General features: G+C 51.2%; 1 protein-coding gene and 1 long non-coding RNA gene across 3 annotated transcripts in view; both read left to right on the top strand.

Annotated features, from left to right (window-relative positions):
• The window catches only part of LOC308057464, a 624,999-nt gene that overhangs the window by 224,891 nt on the left and 377,880 nt on the right, over positions 1–22,228 (top strand). The gene's annotated exons all lie outside the window — the stretch shown is intronic.
• The window catches only part of LOC308057452 (olfactory receptor 14C36-like), a 90,895-nt gene continuing 85,550 nt past the window's right edge, over positions 16,884–22,228 (top strand). The window contains exons 1-2 of one of the 2 annotated variants that reach the window (XM_080411557.1): positions 16,884–20,087; positions 20,452–21,016. In XM_080411557.1, coding sequence (XP_080267683.1) covers positions 17,718–18,653 — 936 coding nt within the window. In that variant the 5' untranslated portion in view covers positions 16,884–17,717 and the 3' untranslated portion in view covers positions 18,654–20,087; positions 20,452–21,016. Of the gene's footprint in view, positions 20,088–20,451; positions 21,409–22,228 lie in introns of those variants that run through there. The other variant, XM_080411556.1, reaches the window with a different exon arrangement.

The raw sequence follows: 22,228 nt of genomic DNA, 5'->3' as shown, positions 1-22,228 counted from the left end.
CGCAGCACAGAAGCTTCGGCTCGTGTAACAATACCTGCATCATAAGCTAACTCAGTAACAAGGTTGAGCGGTACGTTCCATTTTCGGAAAACGTGAACAACTGCATTCATGTCTACTGTTTGAGGTGAACCGGAGACTGTCTCTATGTCCGAGTCCCATCGTCTCCGTTGATCATCCCACCATAGCAGAACAGATTTATGTGATTTGCCTGATCCATCTGTAAAGACAGTAAGTGCCTGTAAAGGTTGTTCGCTTCTTTTGGGTTTTAACATCAGACAAAAGTCAATGTTAAACAGTTTGTGTGAAGGTGGATGGGAAGTTATTTGACCCGTATAGTCGGCAAGTGCCATAACAAAGGTGTCTGATTGCTGATAAAGCCGTTGTAAGTATACTGTTGTAATTGGTAGACAAATGCAGACAAAATCCTTCCCTGATAAGGTTAACAGGCGTGATCTAGCTTTAACAATCAGAGAGGCAAACATTTCCTGTTGTGTCAAAATAGTTTTTGTAGACTGGTTAGGTAAAAAGATCCATTCAATAATTAACAGGGGGTCTGAGTTCTGAAGGTCCCATTGAAATATCAGGGCATGAGGCTGTCGAGCAGGGTTTAAAATAATCAAGTAAAAAGGTAGTTCAGGGGCCCATCGGTGGGCCTGTCGAGAAGCGATAGCTGAGGCAACCTTTTGTAAAGATGTATCTGCTTCAGAGTTAAGATTACGTGGAGAACAAAGATTGGTGTCCCCTTTAAATAGTTCAAACAGAGGACCCAAGTCTGTATTAGAATTCCCAATAGTGGTCGAACCCAATTTATTGTTCCCAGTAATTTCTGTGCATCATGCAGGTTTCTTACATTGGTATTGATCTGCAATGGTTGAGGAACAATAGTTTGTGCTCTTATTCGCCAGCCCAGATATTTCCAAGGGGGAAACTTCTGGACCTTTTCTGGTGCTATACAGAGACCTGCCGAATTCATGGCATCTGTGACAAGGGCTACAGCTTTCTCCATGACTTTGTGATGTTGTGCTGCCACTAAAAGGCCATCCATATAATGATACAATAACACAGTAGGCATAGCATTTCGGACAGGACTGAGTCTTTTCGCAACATACCATTGACACATTGTAGGGCTATTTTTCATACCTTGTGGCAGTCCAACCCACTGATATCTCTGCAACGGAGCTTGATGCTTGTTGATGCTTGGAATGGAAAAGGCAAATTTTGGGGCATCATCTGGATGCAACGGGATACTGAAAAAACAATCTTTAAGATCTATGACAGTTAGATGCCAATGTCGAGGGATCATAGTCGGGGATGGGAGCCTGGGTTGGAGGCCTCCCATATCTTCCATAGCATCACTAATTTTTCTGAGATCATGGAGCAAGCGCCACTTGCCAGTTTGTTTTTTAATAACAAAACCTGGTGAATTCCATGGGCTAGTAGAAGGTACAATGGGTCCTTTGGACAGTTGTGCTGAGACTAAGTTTTGAAGTGCGCGAAATTTTTCCAAAGGAAGGGGCCATTGATCCACCCAAATAAGAGCATCAGTTTTCCAGGTTATTTTTAGGGTGTCGAGCACTTCAATGGCCCTGTCTAAAAATGTGTTTGGATAGACATTCCCCATTGTGACAATACATCATGTCCCCACAAAACCATAGGGACAGGTAGCACAAAAGGTTTAACAGAAGCCGCATGTCCCTCTGGTCCTTGAATTCGAATTAGTTCCAAACTCTGACGACTGTTACCGATCCCCCTATCCCAGCCAGTGTCTGAGAGACATTAGTCAGTGGCCATTGCGGAGGCCATTTGGCTTGAGAAATTACTGTGACATCAGCTCCAGTGTCAATGATCCCATTCAGTGCTATTTGTTGGTCATTGTAAATAAGGGTACACTGATACATAGGCCGCTGTGGAGAAATAGATTGTACCCACAAAATGTGAGGTAACCCTGTGGATCCAAAACCTCCTCTCCTCAGAGGAGGATGATCAGTGATAAGAGAGCTTACCCTTGCTGGAATCAGAATCAATTGCGCTATTCGACTGCCCTGAGGTATCGTACAAGGTGGAAATGGAGTCCACGCCATGATTTTGATTTCGTCCACACTGTCAGAGTCAATAACCCCTGGTAAAACAAAGAGACCAGACAATGTTGTGGAAGATCTACCAATTAACAGAGCTTGTGTATCGGGGGGTAATGATCCTTTGACATTTGTTGATAATAAATGAACCGAGGAATCGAGCAGTGTTACTGTGTGTGAGGTTGCCAGGTCCAATCCGGCGCTGCCCGAGGTTGCTGGACAGGGACTTGAGGTGTCGGTGCTTCTCTCCGAGGTTGTTGAAATGTCAGCTGTGGCACTTGTGTCTGCGCGCGTCGCTGCCCCGCGCTCCGCAGTCGGTTTCCCTGTATCGGTTGTCCCTGGAAGTCATACTTAGATCCACATTGATTAGCATAATGACGCCCTTTCCGACGTTTTGGACAAACTCCAGGACCAGGAGGTTGTTGTCTGTTCCCTGCAGCCCGAGCAAGACAATTTCTCTTTAGATGACCAGGCTTACCACAACCATAGCAATTCCCCACACCACGCATCGCTGCAAAAGCAGCAGCCATAGCTTCAAACCTGTGGTCAGCCGTACCAATTCGGTTACATGCTTCCACCATTTCCACCAGAGTGGGGTTCGGGTTGGGAAGAGACTTCAATAGCCTTTTACAATCAACATGAGCATTTTCAACAGCTAGTTTTGTTATCAATATATCCCGAGCTTCCGCATTATCTACTTGACGTTCCAAAGCCTGTTTTAGTCTATCAATAAACTGCATATAAGGTTCTCGAGACTCCTGAGTGATGTTAGTCAAAGCTTTTTGTGGCTTTTGTACGTCAGGAACCTGGAAAAAAGCCTTTTTCGCCTCTTCTCTAATTGCCTCGAGAGCCGCACGGGGACAGTGTTGAGCCTGCGCTACCGGATCAGCACGTGCACCGGTGCCCGTAAGATGCTCTATTGTTAGTGCAGCTAATGCAGCATCATAATGATTAACATACATGAGCAGGAGGGCTTGCAGTCCCCCTCTCCAGTGCAACTCCCATAACGTGTACTGCGTCGGGGTTAGTAGCAATCGTGCTAAAGATTTCAAATCATGAGGAGTCATGACATAAGTATCAAACACAGAAGATAACAGACTTATAAAATAGGGAGAAGAGATAACATGTTCCGTAACCGTGTGGCGCAGTTCTTTAACAATCGAGAAAGAAAGAGCCTCCCATCGTGCTCCGCCTGCCCGACCCTGAGAATACAAGACCGGAGCAACTATAGTTTTAGCCATTTCTAAATCCCCCTCCTTTAAGGCTTGTTTCTTTATTTTTGCCCACACATCATGCAGATCAGGAGGGTATAAATCAGGTTCTTGTTCAGGGTCTACCGGTCCCGGGTCAAAGGGCTCGTCTTCTGGCGGATACTCCACTGCATTGACACCCAGGGGTTTAGAGCACTGTGATTTAGAGGCTGATAAGGACAGGTTTATAGGAGCTTGCGACTCCTCCGCCTCTCCTTCCTCTGCCTTTTCTTTTTGTGCTTTCAGAGTCTCAAAAATAACTCTCCACAAAGAGAGCAGACGGTGGGACTCAGTATTGCCCTTTGTCGCAGAATCCCACAATTTCACCCCTGTATCGTCCCAAAGTTCCCACGTGAGAATTGTAGTTGCGGTCACTGCAGGCATATTTACTTGCACCCACTGAAGCATTGCTTTAAGGTCATGCCCAGAAATACTTTTCTTAGGTTTGTTAAGGAGACCTTTCATAAGCTCATAGACGCTTCTTTCTGGGGATGAAACCTGACTCCCCATTACGAATTTCCCACAGCTCACCTCTCAACTCCGGAGGGATTTATGGCCGGCCAGCTCCCGCTTCCTTTCAGCAGATCGTTCAAAGTTCTGTGGGATTCGCTGCATGTCGCTCAGTTAGGCGATTCGAGAGCCCCTCCACATCAGATCCTTCACCGGATCACGTCAGGGTCACCAATTTGCGGCGAATGAAGAGACGGGACGCGGCTTGATGCAAGCAAGTTGTCGGTTTATTTTCTTACAATTATATATGTTTCTACCTTGTACATATTACACGCTGATTGGTTAAATCTTAAGCGTAAAAAACACTGATTGGCTGATATTTAAGGCACACCAGTAGAACAATAGGAACTTATTAGTTTACCTTGACATAGCAACAATTTCTATCCCAAAATTAGGGGGTTTCTTTCTAGGCGGCTTTCTTGATTAATAAAGTTACATATCGGCGCTATCCGTTCCCTTATCTGGGTACTTGTTTCTCTGTCCATCTGGTTGCCTCCTCAGCTGTAACGGCTCAGGGGTCTGCAGTTAGCTTGTTCCTTTGTTCCCAGGGCTTGTGCCCTACAAGTTCTAACAAGTCTCTATTCATCAGGTTATCAGTACTTGGACTCTTGTCCTTGAGGCCTTGTCCTACACTGTAACACTAACTTCCACACTGACAGCACCATGGTATCTTCCTTAAATGAGTCCCCATGCTGTCCCTGGTGGCTCACCTTTCTGGTGTCACGGTCACCCAGGATCTTGCAGCCGCCCCGCTGCGCTATCCCGCTTCACCAGGCTCCATCTCCCCAGCAACCCACTGGTCACAATCTCAGGATCTGCTCCTGACGCCCCTTACCGGGGTCATGCCGGCACAGTCTCAGGGTCTCCTTAGGATACCCCTTACTGGGTCACATGAGCACGTTGGTGTCACCAATTGTGGTGATGCAAGTCAAAACAGACTCAAAAATGTGCAGTGGCTGGAAGAACACTGGCAAATTATGAGCAATCCAGACCAACTAACTTGGTTGTAATAACAGGCCGCAGCTCTAACAAGCTGCAGGTGTTGTGAAGGACATGTGCAAGGCCAAGGGAGACAAAGAAACTGCATTCGCAGAGAGGTAAGAGACTTGGACAGAAAGATGAGAGAAAGCAGGATGCCTGCACAAGGGGGGAGCAGCGTGTGGGCGCCACTCCGGGACCAATCAAATGGAGTGTGATGCCGTATGGACAACAGCTAAGTGACATGAAAGACGCCAGAAAAGACTGATGTAACCAAGCGATTAAACAAGGTGCTGTTTACATTGAATTATTTGTCCCTGGCAGAAGGAAGAGAAGGGCCCCCGTTGTTACACATCCTCAGGCTATTCAGGGAAGTCAAACACAGGCCATTCCTGGGTTACAGGTTCATTCTAAGAACATGACTACAGGCAACTGGGAAAGACCCAGTCCAGTGTTGTTCATCGGTAGAGGATATTTTTGTGTTTCCACAGATGAAGGACCTCTATGGGTCCCTAGCAGATTTGTCTGCCCTGCATGTCAGCTCCAGAGGAACAGAGAAAATAGAGGTGACAGCTTTATCTCCAACCAGTCTTTAACAAACTCTGTGCAGAACTTGGGCCAATCCCATCCTACCATAGAAGACGTGCTGTTGACAGCAGCGAGAAGACAATCATTTGGGTCACGAGCTTGTAATGCTGTTTTGACAAAAATTTGTAATACGAAGAATGCTGTTTGTGGAAACTATAGGGAACGAGCAGCAATAATATTAAGTTGTGGTAACTGTAGACAGAATTTTGTTATAGGTTGTAGCCGCTTGCGAAAAGATGATGCTTTGTACTTAGATTGTCAAAAGAGCTTTGCTAATATTACTTTTGAAAATACTTGTAGGGAATTTTTGAACCTTAAGCCAAATCAACATTTTCCAGCAATATGGATGCCAGAAAGTATTGACAGCAGAATAGAAGCTCTCTCTTGGTGGGCCTTGACAAAAAACGTAACTGTTGTTTTAGCTACAAAGAAAAGACAAGCTCTTGGCTTGTGGTGCTTGTTTTGTCAGTTGGGAAGAAGATTGCGAGATAATGAAATTGTTTGATCTGCTTGTAGGGCTGATAGGAATCATCAGCATGCCCTCACAAGGAACAGCATGGGTTCCTGTCCAACCACAAATGAACATGTGGGTTACCTGGGCCAACAAGACAGGGCAAGATTCATTTTGCTTATCGTTAGCTACCCCATCTGGCCCATTTCGTACCTGTTGGATTGGGGTCCCTTTAAACCATATGAAGGAGTTTGGGCACTGGACAACAGGTAAAATATACTCCGACTACCTCGACCAAGCAGCAAATGACTTTTGCACCATCAACAGTGGATCTGTGCAAGCCGATTGGTGCAAATCACTTGGTATTCCAGGGCACCCCTCAGGGGCTCAAGCGTTCCAAATTGCACAGGGCCTGAATGTTACTGGCATGGAACCTCAGGAACTTGACATCTCAGGATCTATGCCAGGAAAGTACTGTTTGTTTTGGGGGTTTTACAAGAAAGACATGGACTCAGGTAATTTTAGGATCCACAAACCAAGAAATTACAATACTTGGATTGCCCCTGGGTCCCCCTGACATTCTAACATCACCGGTTACTGTAACGGTTGGACTTGGCCTGTTTCATGGTCTGGGGAGACAAATGAAAAAGCAAAGATGTTGCCTCGGGGAGTATTCCTCGTTTGCGGAGATGGTGCCTGGCCCGCCGTACCTGCAAGGGCACAGGGAGGACCATGCTACTTTGGCAAACTAACATTATTTGCCCCTAGTATCCATCAAATGCTTAACATAAGTAACAAGTTTAAACGCATCAGACGTAGTGTATACCAGTTGGGACCTGAATGTACAGATGATGTTGAGTTGTGGGAACGTCCATCTGTCATTTTAGCATCACTCTTTACACCACAAGTTGCTTCTGCCAAGGCTCTCACTCAGTTGAGACAGTTGGCTTGCTGGAGAGAGAACAAATTAACATTACCTCCAGAGTATTAGATGACGCACCACTGATGTCGACAGTATACGACATGCTTTAAGACAAAATCGAGCTGCCATTGATTTTCTGTTATTAGCACAAGGACACGGCTGTGAGGATTTTGAGGGAATGTGCTCTATGAATCTTGCTGTTCATTCTGACTTTCCTGTCACAGGCCTTGGTGTCATGGGCAGCTGCCATTGCCAGGGGGACAGAGGCCTCATCCCCCTGTGGGGCCATTCAGCCTTGCTGCAGCCCTGGGCCGTCTCCACTGCAAGTTGCCCTACACTGTCCATGTGGCACCTCTTTCCACTCTGGCGGTTGGACTCTTCCTTGCTTTCCTACCCAGCCCTCACACCCGCATTTCTCTGCCTTTTCTGAAGTTTCTCCCCTCGTCCCTGCTTGTTCCTTGAAGCTCAAAGCCATGGGACGATCCAGGCTCCCTCTGGGTGAACTCTGGCATCAGAGGGCAACCCTCAGAGGGACATTTCTTTCTCTTCACATCCAATCTTACCTTTCCAAGCAGCACTTTGTGGAGGTTTTCTCTTCCTGTCACTATCAGGAATCACTCCCTTATCTCTGACACCCCCCTTCAAGCAGGTGCATGCTATTACTGTGGTGCCCTGAGGCTCCACTTTGCCTGTCTCAAGACATTGAGGACCTTCAGTCTCCCTCCACAGGCTCCATCCAGGCAGGCATCCTCCACAGCCTCTCCAGTTTTTCCTCCCTCCTCCAGAATGAGAAACCTCCAAGCCCAGGCACAGATCACCCGGATGTGGCCACAACAGTGCTGTGTCAAGGGGGATGATGCTGAGTCAAGGGGGACGATCAATCCTTCTTCTGAGTGGCCACCTATGGTGAAAATCTCAGAATCAGCAAAGGAGGACAGACAATGGCCAGGGAGGAAAGGGAAAGGAGAGGTGGGCTGCTTGTATGGGAGGATACAAGGGTGGTCACCGAGAAGCAATTGTGCATGGGAAAGGAGGGAAAAAGGTAGGAAAGGGTGAAGAACAGGAATCCATAGGAAGCAGCCAAGCAGCCCTGCATCTGAGCAGCAAAGCTTGGAGTGGGAAAAGAACGTCGCAGGTCACCTGACACACTTTCTGTTAGGCTTCAACCGCTGCTGGAAACCGGAGTGATTTCCCTGCCATCATGAAGGCAAGATCCATGGTGGATGCAGATCCAGAATCATTCATGCTGGAAGGGACCTCCGGAGGTGTCCAGGCCTACGTGCTGCTCAGAGAACGATCAGTTATGGGGTTGAAGCAAGTAGCTCAGGCTTTCCTTCAAGTGGGGCTTGAAAAGCTCCAAGGATGGACATGGCACAAGCTCTGTGGGACATCTGCTCCACTGCTTGACTGTCTTCGTGGGGAAGGACATTGTCTTCCCCTGCTTCAGCTGATGCCCATTGGCCCTCACAGTCCCATCACACACAAGAGGCAAGAACCTGGCTGCCTTTTCCTGCTGATATGACCCAAGAAGATATGGGAAGGCTGTTATTAGGTGTCCCCAAAGCCTCCTCTTCTCCTGGCTTTGCACCTTTCAAATAAGGCCCATGGCATCCTGGGCTGCATTAGGAAGAGCCCTGCCCAACGGTTGGTGGAGGGGATCTTTCCTCTCTACTCAGCCCTGCTACAGTTTGTCTTGTTGACTTGCTCTTGATTTCTACTTTACCAGAGTCACCCATTCTTGACTGAAAGGTGCCATCTACATTTTTCACCATTCCTGCCTTGTCTTTTGTTCAAAACAAGTCCAGGAAGCGTCTGTGCCATGTTGGTCAGGGATCATTGCTGCGATGGATTGATGGGACGCAGGGTGATACAAGCAAATGTCAATTTATTGTACAGTAGCACGAGTTTATATACATTTCAGAAGCTGCGCGTTTTAAAAAGATTGGCTCTTGAAGCTGTGCATTTTAAACAGATTGGTTCTTGAAGCTGCGCGTTTTAAACAGATTGGCTCTTGAAGCTGCGCGTTTTAAACAGATTGGTTCTTGAAGCTAAGCATTGCATACTAGGCAATCCCCAACTCATGGTTAACTACCATCAATTAACAGCAAGGTGTTACCTTTCCTTCCCAGCATCCGTCCCCCACTCCCCTATGCTCTCTCAGCATGGCTCAGCATGTTAATTGTTGTGTCTATTCACACTCCTTGTCTTCCCAGGGTTAGTGACCTACAAGCTCGAGCACATTCCCTTCAGCTAACTGATTGCCACGCATGGTCCTAGTTTCCAGCCCGCTCCTGCAGATCATCTTCCACTTTCCCTTCAACCAAGGCCTTCAAGTAAAGGTCCCTTTCTCTAGCGGTCTAAAGGAGATGTCGTTCTCCTTCTAACCTTCATCAGGAGGTTGAGAGAATCTGAGCAGAAGACCTTTCCACATGCAGGACTTAGTGATGAGTGTTACAGGAAACCTGAGCAGGCCAGTGCTGTGCTTCATGTACCTCTTGGCCTTCAGGCTGAGCTGTGCTGAGTGTGTCCCTGGGTTGCAGAACAAGCCATATTGGAAGAAGAAATGTGCAGGAAGCTGCTGGTGAATGGCCAACTGCACGCCCTTACCTTTGTCTGGGACTGCAGTTACCAACTCCCAAGTGAACATCTCCTCTTAGAACACGAGAAGTGATGACTAGAATGGGTTTCCCTGGCACAAAACACTTCAAGAGCTGACAGGAGACAATGTGGGATAAGCCTTCTGCAGGCAGGATCTGCACCACTTGCTGCACCACTCTCCCAACGCTGTAAACTCCGTGTTCCCGGCCTCGGAAGGGACGGAATACAGCTGACACGATTGTCTCTGTGTGTAGAGAGTTTGCTCTAACCAAGGCCATTGGAAATGACACTTTGTCTTAGAGTCCAAGTGCCTTTCTTACTGCAGCCATAACCAGCTGGGCTGCTGATGGCCAATCCCCCAAGGGAACGGGGCACTCCAGGGACCTCAAACTCGCTTTCATGGCCACGTGCCTCCTAGTGGCCTATGAGCTTCTCAGATGTAATGGGTGTCATAATGATAGCCCAGATCATCAGCCTGCTTGTGGCCTTGGTTACTCCTTGGTTAGCGGTTCCTGAATGGGAGAAGGCAGCGATAACGAGATGCACAGCAATGGAAGAGATGGCCAAGGACCCTGCAGGTGCCATGAAGGCTTTGCAGGAAGAAGTGTGAGAAATAGCCCCGAGAGCTGTGCAAATTGGAATGGCATTAGATATGAAGCTGGCGTCTGAAGGCAGAGTCTGTGCTGGTTTTAATACCAGTTGTTGCCTATACGTAGATCAAAGTGGGAGAATTTCTACAGATACATGTGTAAAAAAAAAATTGGAAAACATTCTAATATTTGTCGTGAGTTCCAGAAAGTTTGGCCTTCTATGAAATTGAAGTCAATTGGAATATTCTGACGTCCTGGTTTCCTGATTTACAACTATGGGTTAAGAAGTTCATCTCCAGATACCTTCCTCCTCTTTCTCTTTGATCACTCTAATCCATTTTACCTATGTAGCTTCTGCTTTAAGGTTCAGAGAGGAAAAGCTGGACTGTCTTTCAGTAGTGTCTGTAATTTTCCCTATGGGCAACTCTTCAGTAGTGGCAATAGACCTCATGGGGATTTGCTTGAACTAACAATTATACAGCTGAGAAATGTATTTTTTATTTATTAATTTCTAACCCACTACCCCCCCCCCCCCCACACACACACACGATAATTAATCCCTCTTTTATTCCTGTGTACACCCTGTTCTCTAAGGAAAGCAGCCAATAATTACTGCCAAGAATTTGCTATATTCAGCTGCAGAGTTGGTTTAAGAAGTCTGATGTCAAGTGATGTAAGTCTCATGGAGCTGAGGACAGAAATCGTGGGGCTGGAGAGCTGAGGAGCAAGGCTGTCCACGCAGTGATTAGCTCCAGGGACTGCTTTTCCCACTTGTCTGCACCTCCTCAGGAGACACTGTGCATCAATAGCAATTGGAAAAGCCTTCTATCAATTCCCCAAAGGGCTCATTACCTGCCTTTCTCTTTCACTGTGCGGCTGAAACTTATCTCATGAAGTGTAGGAGCCAAACTTGAATACCAGATGGCCCTGATGGAAGAGACAGGGCTCAAAAGGGCTTTCTGCCTCGTCATGAGCCCAGGGTGTCTGTGGTGCTGTGGACTTCAGGTGTTCAGAGGAGACTGAAGAAACCGCTCAAGAACACCAAGTCAGGAGCAAAGCCCACAGCCCCTGGAAGCATTAATGGGCCCTCTGAGGGCCATGGCTGAGAAAGCCTCCCCATGGCCTTGCTAGAGCCCATCCTTGGAGGCTGTGAGTGCAGGAAGGCAAAGGCGCTGTGCAGGCAGCTCTGCTGCTGAGCAAAGCCTTGGCTTGCTTGATGAAGCAGAAAGGCCAAGCCGTGACCTGCAGCCTGTGGGGAGGTCGGTGCTGTCCCTCACACAGGGCTCAGGGCTCTTCCTGAGGACCATGGAAGGTGGGCATCCAATGCCCAGTGAAGGACAGCAATGGCACAGCAACTTCCAGCTTCCCCATGGGGCTGCAAGGAGGCAACGATGCCCCCGTGCCGTGAGGACATCATGTCTGGTCATGGCCCTCAGAGGCAGAGACAGCTGCCACAGCCAAGGGGACACAGACCTGGGTTCTACTGGTGCCTTCCAGCCTTGCCCGTGCCCTCTGCCATCCCCACCATAGGCTGTCCTGCATGGTTGGAGCCCTGCCCCTGTTTCCCTGCAGCCTGTAGGCACCATCTCGCTGCCCTGCCTTGCTCTCACCCCAACATTGCCATACCTTCGCTGAGGTACCTCCACTCTCACCGGCTGTTCCTTGAAACACAAACCATGGGCTGATCCAGGCTCCCTCTGGCTGAGCCCTCGCACCGCAGCAGGACCCCTGGAGTGACAGTTCTTCCTGCTGAGGTCCAGTCTCTGCTTTCCTAGTTGAAACTTGGTGACATTTTTTCCTCTCCCCTGCTGTTTCCCCCTGCCCAGGAAAGCTTTACCATCTCAGAAAATACCCTTCCAGCAGGGAATGCAGCCAGGAAGCCTTTTCTTATGCTCTGCTCTCTCACCAGAGAGAAGGAATACTCACATGGTCTCCCAAACCACGTAACTGCTGCTGGCCTTTCAGCTTCTCCCAGGGACATGACCAAGCCATGTGCCTGCTGCTGTCCCATCATGTCCCCAGGCAAAAACAACCTCTATCCCAGCCCTTCTCCTGGATGGGGCCTATGGGGTCCCTTGGCAGAGGGACTGTCCCAGCCACGTTCCTGATGCTGGCCTGTCACCTCCAGAGGCAGAACTGACCTCACAGGCCCCTCACAGCCAGGCACGTCCTCCTGCATGAGGAGTTCCTGAGACCGTTTTTCCCTCCCAATACCACACCCCTCCATCACCCTCATTCTGGCCCAGGTCCTGACCACAGAAAAGCATGCTTGTTTCATCAGATTTGTCAAATATCTTTCCCACAAGCCATTTCCCACAAGCTCATCTTCAGCTCAGCCCCTCTATTTGTGTTGACGCATTTTATATATGCCTTTATAGCTCTATGGTGTTTTTTCAGGTTGGACTGACCTCTGGAGGTCATCGCGTCCACCCCTCCAGCTGAGGCAGGGTCACCTAAACCAACTTTCCTAGCAACTTGTCTAGGTAGGCTTGCAATATCATACAAGCACAGAAACAGAGAATCATTTAGCTTGGAAAAGACCTTAAAGATCATCAAATCCAAATGTAAACTCAGGACGGCCAATTCCATCACTAAATCATGCCATGAAGAATTGCATCTACCTCTATTGAAACACCTCCAGGGCTGGCGATTCCACCAGCTCCCTGGTTCCAATGCTTGAGCACCCTTGCAGTGAAGACGTTTTTCCTCATATCCAATCTGAATCTCTCCTGGTGTACTTGAGGCTCTTGCCTCTTGTCCTGTCACTTGTTATCTGGCAGAAGACTCCTACCCACCCCATCTACAACCTCCTTTCAGGTACTTCTAGAGAGCAGTAAGATCCCCCCTGACCCTCCTACTACCCACACTAAACAACTCAAGTCCCCTCAGTCACTCTTCATCCAAGCAGGGATCCAGACCCTTCACCAGTTTTGTTGCCCTTCTCTGGAAATGCTCCAGGACGTCAACGTTTCTCTTGAAGTGAGGAGCCCAAAACAGAAACACGTTGTTTGAGGTTTGACTTCAGCAGTGCTGAGTACAGGGGGTCCATCACTGCCCTGGTCCTGCTGGCCACGCTCTTTCTGATACCAGGCAGGATGATATTGGCCTTCTCGGCCTCCCCAGCACACTGACGGCTCATGCTCAACCATCTGTCAATCCTCACCCTCAGGGTGCTTCCCCAGCAGGCAGCCTTCCAGCCACTCTGGCCCAAGCCTGTAGCCTTGTGTGGGGCTGTTGTGACCCACGTACAGAACTGGCACTTCTCCTGGTTGAACTTCATACAACTGGACTCATCCAAATCATCCAACCTGTGCAGATGCCTCCGCAGAGCTTTACTACCCTCATGGAGATCAACACTGCCACGCAACTTGATGTTGTATGCAAACTCACTGAAAGTGCACTCAATCCCCTTGTCTGGGTCACTGATGAAGTTCTGAAAGAGGACTGGCCCCAGCACTGAGCCCTGGGGAATGCCACTCCTTATGGGCTGTCACCTGGATGTCACTCCATTTACTACCCCTCTTGGGGCTTGGCTGTCCAGCAAGCTCTAACCCAGTGTGGAGAACAACCACCGAAGCCATGAGCAGCCCATTTCTCCAGGAGAATGCAGTGGGAGGTGGAGCCAAAAGGCTTTCCTAAGGTCCAGGTAGACAGCATGCACAGCCTTTCCCTCATCCACTGGGCAGGTCACCTTGTCCCAGCAGGAGATCAGATTCATCAGGCAGGAACTGCCTTTCATAAACCCATGCAGGCTGGTCCTGACCTCCTGGTTTTCCTGCGGCTCCTGTGCAATGGCGCTCAGGATGATCAGCTCCACAACCTTCCCTGGCACTAAGATCAGGTTGACAGGCCTGTAGTTATCCCGATCCTCCCTCCTACCCTTCTTGTAGGTGGGCACCACTTGACTAGCATTCAGCCTTCTTGGGCCTCCCCAGTTAGCCGGCACTGTTGAAAGTCATCGCTGTGCTGAGGCAATAGAGAAACAGACCAATGATTTTCAAAGTGTCCCTGCATCACGGGATGTCCATGGTCAAGGACACAATCAAATTATTTTTGTTGTTACATGTCTGCGCTTAGCCCAGGGGACACAGGTGTGGTTCAGGGTAACTCTGCTCTGAAATAACCTAAATCAGGGAGAGGAAGGGGAAAAGTCTTATTTAAGCAGCGTGAGGAAGCCTTAGGATCAATAACCTCACATCTTCTTGGGGAATTTAGAGATCCTGTGGGTTTACATGGCAAGGGTTTGGGAGTGGTTTGGAGGTGTCTGTAGGGCTGGCAGAGGTGAGAAGAGAGCAAGAGCTGACTCCATGGCCATAACAGCCACTTTCATTTGACTCCAAAATGGACCAGCCCCTGCCCAAACCTGAGCCAAGAAGCAATTCTAGTGGCACCTCTGTGATCCCCTATGGCAGAAAGGACAAAACACAACGGGAGAGGAGTGAGAATTATGTGAGAGAACAACCCTATAGACATCAAGGTGAGTGAAGAAGGAGGGGAGCAGCGAGACAGAGGCTTGGTGGGATCCTGCAAGCCAGTGGTCAAGTAACCCCCCGCTGACAGTCACAGGGCAGCACAGTGACAATGCTCCTTTAGGTGTCTGCAGGTTCTTTGCATCGGCATTCTAGCACAGCTGCCAGATGGGCCAGCAGCTGTGATGCTCCCCTGGATCTGAAACCCTGCATCATTCATTGTCCACCTTGGTTCTAGGAGCAAAGAAACGGTGGAGTCTCATCTCCCAGGGGGAGTGAGGCAGGAGAGCAGCAGAGTGCAGGCCCCAGGTCACACACTGGCAGGCTGTGGCCTGTGCAGAAGGAGGGAACGCTCCTTCGGGTGCCCTGGAATTGCCCCACAAGCATAAACTCCATTTTCAATGTTGGACCTGTTGGAGGCTGCTGTCCTTGCCGAGCAGCTGTGCTGAGCTCTGCCACCTGCCCTGGCACTTGGTTCCCTCAGTGTCACAGCTCTGTCTGCAACAGGACGGGCTCCAGCTGCCTCTGTGTGGGCCCCTGGCTGAGGGCACTGCTGCACATCTGGGCTGAAGCCCCCCAGCTGTGGCACCAGCCCAGCTCTGCCTGGCCATAAGGCAACCTGGTACCAAGTGTCCCCGAGCCCGTGGGTGCAAAGGCTTTGCTTCAGAGCAGAGACGTGGCCTGGGCAAAGGAGAGCTGAGTCTTGAGCCCTCGGACTGTGCAATGAAGTGCTGAAATGGGCTCTGCAGGGCTTACTGAAGCACTGAGGACATCCTCCCTGCCCTGCCTGCAGAACCACCAGACACACACGTACACACACGCTCCTTTAGGAGTACTTGGATCCTAAGCTGCAGTCTTCCTGGTGTCCTGTCTAGTAATGGGTTAACAAAAGTTGATGCTCATGCAGAAAACTTTTTCTAGTAAGGGAATTGCCAGAGCTGGAAATAAGTGTGTCCCCCCAGGTGAGGCAAGGCCCATGAGGGATTGCCTCATCCTGCTGCCCAGCAGGTTCCCCTGCAGCCCCAGGGACAGCTGGAGGGAGCCCCGAGGGGCAGAGGAGGGAGGCAGGGAGAGCTCAAAAGCAGACCTTGGTGGGAGGCTGCTGAGAGCTCCCTGCTGGAGAAATCTGCAGAGCCCTTGAGCGGGTAAGTGTGTGGCTGCAGGGCAATGCCTCTGCAGTTGCTAGCCGGGTCTGCAGCAGCTGGGGCCCCCCCAGCCTGTGTGACCATGTGGGAGCCTTTTGCTGTGGAGGAGGCCAGTGTGCTGCAGAGCAGGGCTTCCCTGCTGCAGCGTGGGAGGGCCAGGGCATGTGGGCTGCCTTGTGCCAGGGCCGGCTGCAGGGCTGTGAAGGTGGCTGTGCAGGCAGGGGTGCCCAGGGCTGTCCTTGCCAGCAGGGTCCCTGCAGCCGCGGGGGCTGTGTGCTGGGGCAGGGGCTCTGCCGCCTGCCAGGGGCAGCTCTCAGCCTGCCGGGGGGCTCCCGTGTGGCTGCGGGCAAAAGGTGGCGTGGAGGGAGCGACCCCCAGCAGGACAAGGTCTCAGTGATTTTGTGTTGGTGCTGCATATATCAGAGCTGTTCACATCTCCAGGTCATTTCCAAGGGGACTTTCCATGAGCACGTTCAGGGCAGGGGTTCACTGCTTGGCTCTGTGCTTGCTTGAATCTCTGCTGCCACTTTTCCGTGGCTCCCTTGGTGCAATGGAAACTCAGCTGTGCAGGTCAGAGCAGGGGCTGAGATGCTGAAAGCATCACAGGGAGGTTGATGAGGAAGCTGAGCAAGTGCCTTCCCTCCCCAGCACGCTGCAGATGAAACCAGCATCAGCTCTCCTTTTCCCTCAGGCTTTGGGGGAGCTGTTTGTTCCTGCCTGCAGACAGAGAGAGGCTGCAGGGCAGAGCTGGGCACACAGGGGCTGAGCTGGGCTCTGTGAGCGCTGGCAGGGAAGGGCCCTGGGGCCAGAGAAAGAGCTGCTGGCAGGGACAGCTGCAGGCAGCAGAGCCCTGGGCAGGGAGGGGGGAGATGCTGAGGGGAACCCTGATGCAGGGCAGATAGGGGCACCTCCTGGCCATGGTCTGCCGTGCAGGTGCCTTCCCTGAGCAACACACCTCTGCTCTCCTCTCCCACCCAGCACAGCCTTTAGACCCTTGGTTTCGTGTGTTTCAACAGCTCCTGGTCCAGCAGAGCAGCAGAAGGGATGAAGTGCATCTCTCCTGCTGCCACACTGCCATTTCTCGCTGAGAAGAGCCTGAGGGTGACTGTCCTGCACTGCTGCTGTGTGGGAGGTGGTGTGCCGGGCTGGGCAAGGGGAAGGAGTTCCCGAGTGTCCCTTTGTCTCTCTCCTGGCCTTGCTCAGATGCTACTGGGATTGCAGACAGGCTCTCTGGCAATAGGGGTTACACCTGCCAGCTCAGGTGCAGACCTTGTGGGTCCTCCTGTGCAGACATGTCCTCTAGCATGGAGGTGTCCCAGCTTTCCCCTAACCGATGATGCTGTGGGCAATGCAGTCTGTGAGGCTGGGGGAGGAGCTGAGTCTGCTGCAAGAACTTGCCATGGTCAGGATCCTTGACTACCTATTTCAGGTGTCCACCCAAGCTGTATGTGCCTGCCAGGGCACACAGTGAGCCCTGGGTGTCCTTGGATAGCAGTGTGGTGCTGAGCCTTCAGTAAGGGATGAGGCATTTTGTTCTCTGCAGTGGATCCCTCTGCTCTCAGCAGTGCCTGGCTGCTTGTCAGGGTCACATGGCAGTGTGATCACTCTCCATCTAAGAAAGGAGCAATTGCCGGGCAGCTGGGAAGGAGAGGGATGGAGAGAGCAGAGTGCCTGCCTCTGCCCTCAGGCACAGACAGTCCCCTTGCCTCTCAGCACTCACTCTGCTCTCCCTGAGCACAGCACAAAGCCCTCCTGACCTGACTCTGGCCATGGCCGCTGCTCAGCACGGGCAGAGCCGATGCTGACAGGCCCTTCTGCGCTGGGAGCAGTTTGGGCTGAGCCAGGGCAAGGCCAGGACTGGCCCCTGCCCCCAGGGTTCCCATGAAGCCCCTGCTGCAGAGCAGGGCTCGCTGCTGGGCAGCCAGCGGGCACAGCCCCTGCTCCTCACAGCACACTCGGCCAGCACTCAGCACAGCTCCAGCCACGGCTCGGAAGGGAGCTCTCCTAGGAACGGCACTGGGGGGACAGGGGGCAGCGGGGGCGCATCTAGGAGAAAGGGTTTTCACTTGGCTCACAGAAATCTTTCCTGAATTGTCACTATGTTTGCTTCATGAACGGGACCCTATGGTTGGAGGCAGCAGATGTCCAACAGCAGCTCCATCACCCAGTTCCTCCTCCTGGCATTGGCAGACACGCGGGAGCTGCAGCTCTTGCACTTCTGGCTCTCCCTGGGCATCTACCTGGCTGCCCTCATGGCCAACGGACTCATCATCACCACTATAGTGTGCGGCCACCACCTGCACACCCCCATGTACTTCTTCCTCCTCAACCTCTCCCTCCTCGACCTGGGCTCCATCTCCACTATTGTCCCCAAAGCCATGGCCAACTCCCTCTGGGACACCAGGGACATCTCCTACTCAGGATGTGCTGCACAGCTCTTCCTGATTGTCTTTTTCCTTTCAGCAGAGTATTTTCTCCTCACCGTCATGGCCTATGACCGCTTTGTGGCCATCTGCCAGCCCCTGCACTACGGGACCCTGCTGGGCAGCAGAGCTTGTGTCCACATGGCAGCAGCTGCCTGGGCCAGTGGGTTTCTCTATGCTGCGCTGCACATGGCCAATACACTGTCACTGCCGCTCTGCCAAGGCAATGCCCTGGGACAGGTCTTCTGTAAAATCCCACAGATCCTCAAGCTCTCCTGCTCACACACCTACCTCAGGGAAGTGGGGCTAATTGTGGGTAGTGCCTTTTTATTATTTGGCTGTTTTGTTTTCATTGTGCTGTCCTACGTGCAGATCTTCAGGGCCGTGCTGAGGATCCCCTCTGAGCAGGGGCGGGACAAAGCCTTTTCCACGTGCCTCCCTCACCTAGCCGTGGTCTCCCTCTTTCTCAGCACTGCCATGTTTGCCCACCTCAAGCCACCCTCCGTCTCCTCCCCATCCCTGGACCTGGTGGTGTCAGTTCTGTACTCGGTGGTGCCTCCAGCAGTGAACCCCCTCATCTACAGCATGAGGAACCAAGAGGTGAAGGACGCACTGGAGAAGCTGATGCAGTCAGGTGTTTCTCAGCAGCAATAAATTATTCATGTCCCTTCACAAGGCATTTCCAATTCATGTCTGGAAACTCCAGTGAGTTAAGCATTCTATTTGTTACAATCGTGTTTGTCTAGGTATGTCTACATCTGTTGCATGTGGGAACTCAGCGTTTCTGATCCGTTGGCCTTTCTAGATGTGCGTGGGTGGACAATTAACCTTGAGTCCTGTCTCCCATCTCTGTAATAAAAGGAGGATTTCTCTAGTTCCGATGTCTGGTGAGTGGGCACTAATTCCAAAGCTGAGCTCAGGAACAGGCTGAAGGAATTGCCCCCAGGAGCGTGCTGCTGGGCTTGGGTTCCCCATGGCTCAGGGGAGGAGGGCATGGGGCAACGCGTTAGGGCATGGGCCTGTGTTGAGCCTTGGCGTGCGGGTGCCCAGTGCCCATGGGAATGGTGGGTGACCAAGAGGGATGTGCCTGGGACCATCTCCCTGGGCTTTCAGGCACCGCTGCCCTGCACAGCAGCACCGCCTGCTCAGGGCCATGCCTGAGACCACCTCCCTGGGCAAGAGCAGGTGTCTCTGTGTATGCCCCAGATGGGGCAGGCTGCTGTGTCCCTGGTGCCGCAGGAGGTGCCTGGGGAGCCCCCAGGCCAGCAGCCTGGTGCTGGGGACAGGGACTGGCCCAGAGGGGCTGCCGGGAGTGGGCAATCAGGGTCCCTGTGAGAGAAGAGCAGCAGACAGAGGGGGACACTGGCCTCTGTCCCTTCATGCCATGGCTGGAGCCAGCCCTGGGGCTGACTGGCAGGATGAGACCCCTCTCTGCCCACCAGCATCTCCTGTGCCCTTGTGATGGTCTATGGCCATGGGGTGAGTGCCCAGAGCTCTGCAGCCCCCTTTGGGTGGGCAATTGCATGGGGCCAGCCCAGCGTGGGCTGCTGTGTCTGCCTGGGCTGGGGAGAGGGCAGGGGAGGTGGGCAGAGCTGGGGGGTCTGGGCTGGGAAGGTCCAGGGAGAGGGAAACACCAGTGAGAGCTCAGCTGTGTGGGTGTGCCAGGTGGGGGCACACAGCAGGGTGGTCCTGGTGCAGACCCAGGGGTCATGGTGAAGCAAGCAAGGCACTAAAGGAGCGGGACTGAGGGGCCAGATCTGTGCCGTGTTCCCTGCACACCCTCAGAAAGCTGCAGAAGGGAAATTTTCCCCACAAATTCCCAAACACTGCTCATTTCCATGTCTGGTCATATACCCCAGCCCTCATTAGGGACCACTGCTGCATGGCCACCTCTGTCCTCCTCCGTTGCCCAGAGATACCCAGCTCTATCAGCATTTCTAAATATCAAGGGAGCCATCTTCCTACTGACTCTTGCTACACACAAGTCCCATAGCTCTTGCCACAGTTGGTCTCTCAGCGAAGGCCATCGTCAGACACCTCCAACAAGATCATGTTCTCATGGCTGTGTTCTAACAAATATTGATTGATGTGGATAACTGGCTAGCTGAAAAAGTTCACAACGACATAGTCCAGCTGGTTGGACAAAAATGCACATCGCTCTCAGCTTATCTGAAGTAAAGCAAAAATACACTCTCCTTGGCTGTTCTTGTTACACAATAACAGGAAGATTGCGGTCGGTAAAGAATGTTGCAGGTGGGAACAGAAAACTACAGAAGAGAAACTAGGGGCAGGCTTGGTATTTAGGCAACTAACCAATAATGAGCTTAACTTTTGTAATATGTATGAGCTAATTATAACAAGGCATAAATGGTGACTGTAAGGGACAATCAACGAAGTCTGCTGATTACTCATATTGAGTGACTGTGTCTTCCCTCCGTCGCGACAGATTGAGATTCCACCAGCTGGCCTGGGTCCAGCGCTCCAGTCTTTCACGCAGAACCATTTCTCAAATAATAGTCGTGCTTTCTAAGCCTCTCTTTGTCCATAATGTGTTCCATGTCCCAACTATCCTTATGGCCTCTGCAGGACTTGCTCTGATGTGTCAGGGTCTCTCTTGTGCTGGGGAGACCCATTCTGGGCTGAGCAGTCCTGATGTGGACCTGTGGTGGGTTAACCTTGGCCAGTGGTGAGACAGCGATTCAGCTCCTCATTCGCTGCACTGACTCAACAGGACAAAGGGAGAAGTTAAACCAGCAATGCTCATGGGTCAAGATAAAGACAAAGAGATCTCTTAATCATTCTTTTCATGGCCAAAGATGTGTCGTCTTTTCCAGATGCCAAAAAAAAATGTGCGGGAAAGATTAAATCATTTCCAATTAAAAAAGTGTTTGGATTGTGAGATACTATGCAGGAGAAACAATGGGAGAGAAAGCCTGGCTTTTCTGGGGGAATCAGTGTCCTTGGTGTCCACTGGATATGTAAGCAAGGATGCCAGAATTCCAGGGGCTTGTGGGCAAGTTCCCCAGTCTAAACAGTTTGTCCAGTCTGATGTTCACCTGCAACTGGAGACCCCAAAGAGGACGAGCTGCTCAGGGATGTGAAGAGCAGTGCCAGTCTTGGTGGTAGTGACTATGAAGTTGGGGTGTCCCTGATGCCCAGGTAAGTGGGGAAGGAGAGCAGCAGAGCACAGCCCTGGGAGAGAAGGGAAGGAGAACCTGGCCTGCTGAGGGCACTGGAGGTGGGATCCCATGGGGGCAGGGCCCTGAGAGCATCCCTAGGCCTTCCTGGCCTTGACCAGCCTCACCTGGGGCCTCCACCCAAAGCTTTGTCCATGGCTCCAGGAGGCCATTGAAGCCAGGCAAGAGATTCAGCCCCAGCATGATCTGTTCTGTAGGTGTGCGGGTCACCTTAGTGATATGGAGAAATAGTGTGAAATGGGGACGCTTAACACCGACTGTGATTGTATATGTCTACTCGGAAATGTGGGTATGGTGACTAGTCATGGGTGCGGTGTCTGATCACATAGGCACACAGCTCTGAGGAGACAACTACAGTTTTTGAGGAGACGCCTGCCCTTCTTCCTCTAACAAAGGGGAGACGGGGAGACGCCTGCCCTTCTTTCTCTAACAAAAGGGGCTATTTAAAAGAGAATGAGAGAAGATGAGAGACATTCAAATGCTATCTAGAGGGAGGGAGTGCTAAGTCTCCTTGCTGGAGAAGATTGGATGGTCACAAGGACATGAATCACCTTTCCTTGCTGAAGAAGATCAGATGGTCACAAGAACATGAATCACCTACAAACCTGCAGGACCACCACATTCCAGGAAACGGACTGATAAGCTAATTAACATACAAAGCGGGGTTTAGGTAACAAATATGTATAGGCGCTAATTGAATATTCATTTGTTTCATTGTATAAATGTGGGATGGTTCGTCACTTCGGGTATGCACGCTTGTGGAGGAGCGATCCCCCGTGCATCTGCGCGCAATAAACATACCTACTTTATAACTTTCGAGTTATAGAGTCTAATTCCGCACGTCAGTTTGGCGAGCCAGGCAGGAGGATTTCTGCTCGGCTGAGGGACCAGCTGCGGAGCGGACGCTCCTAGGCGCGCCCCGGGAGATTTCCTCGGAGGAGCCTCCTCTTCTCAGCTGTTCACCCGGGAGCAGAAGAGAACCCCTGGATCCGCGGATAAAACGGTATGTTTAGTAACGGGGCGGCTGGTGAG

The sequence above is a fragment of the Falco punctatus genome (assembly GCF_963210335.1).
Source record: "Falco punctatus genome assembly, contig: scaffold_30, whole genome shotgun sequence".
Classification (NCBI taxonomy): domain Eukaryota; kingdom Metazoa; phylum Chordata; class Aves; order Falconiformes; family Falconidae; genus Falco; species Falco punctatus.
This window is presented reverse-complemented; position numbering and strand designations above follow the sequence as displayed.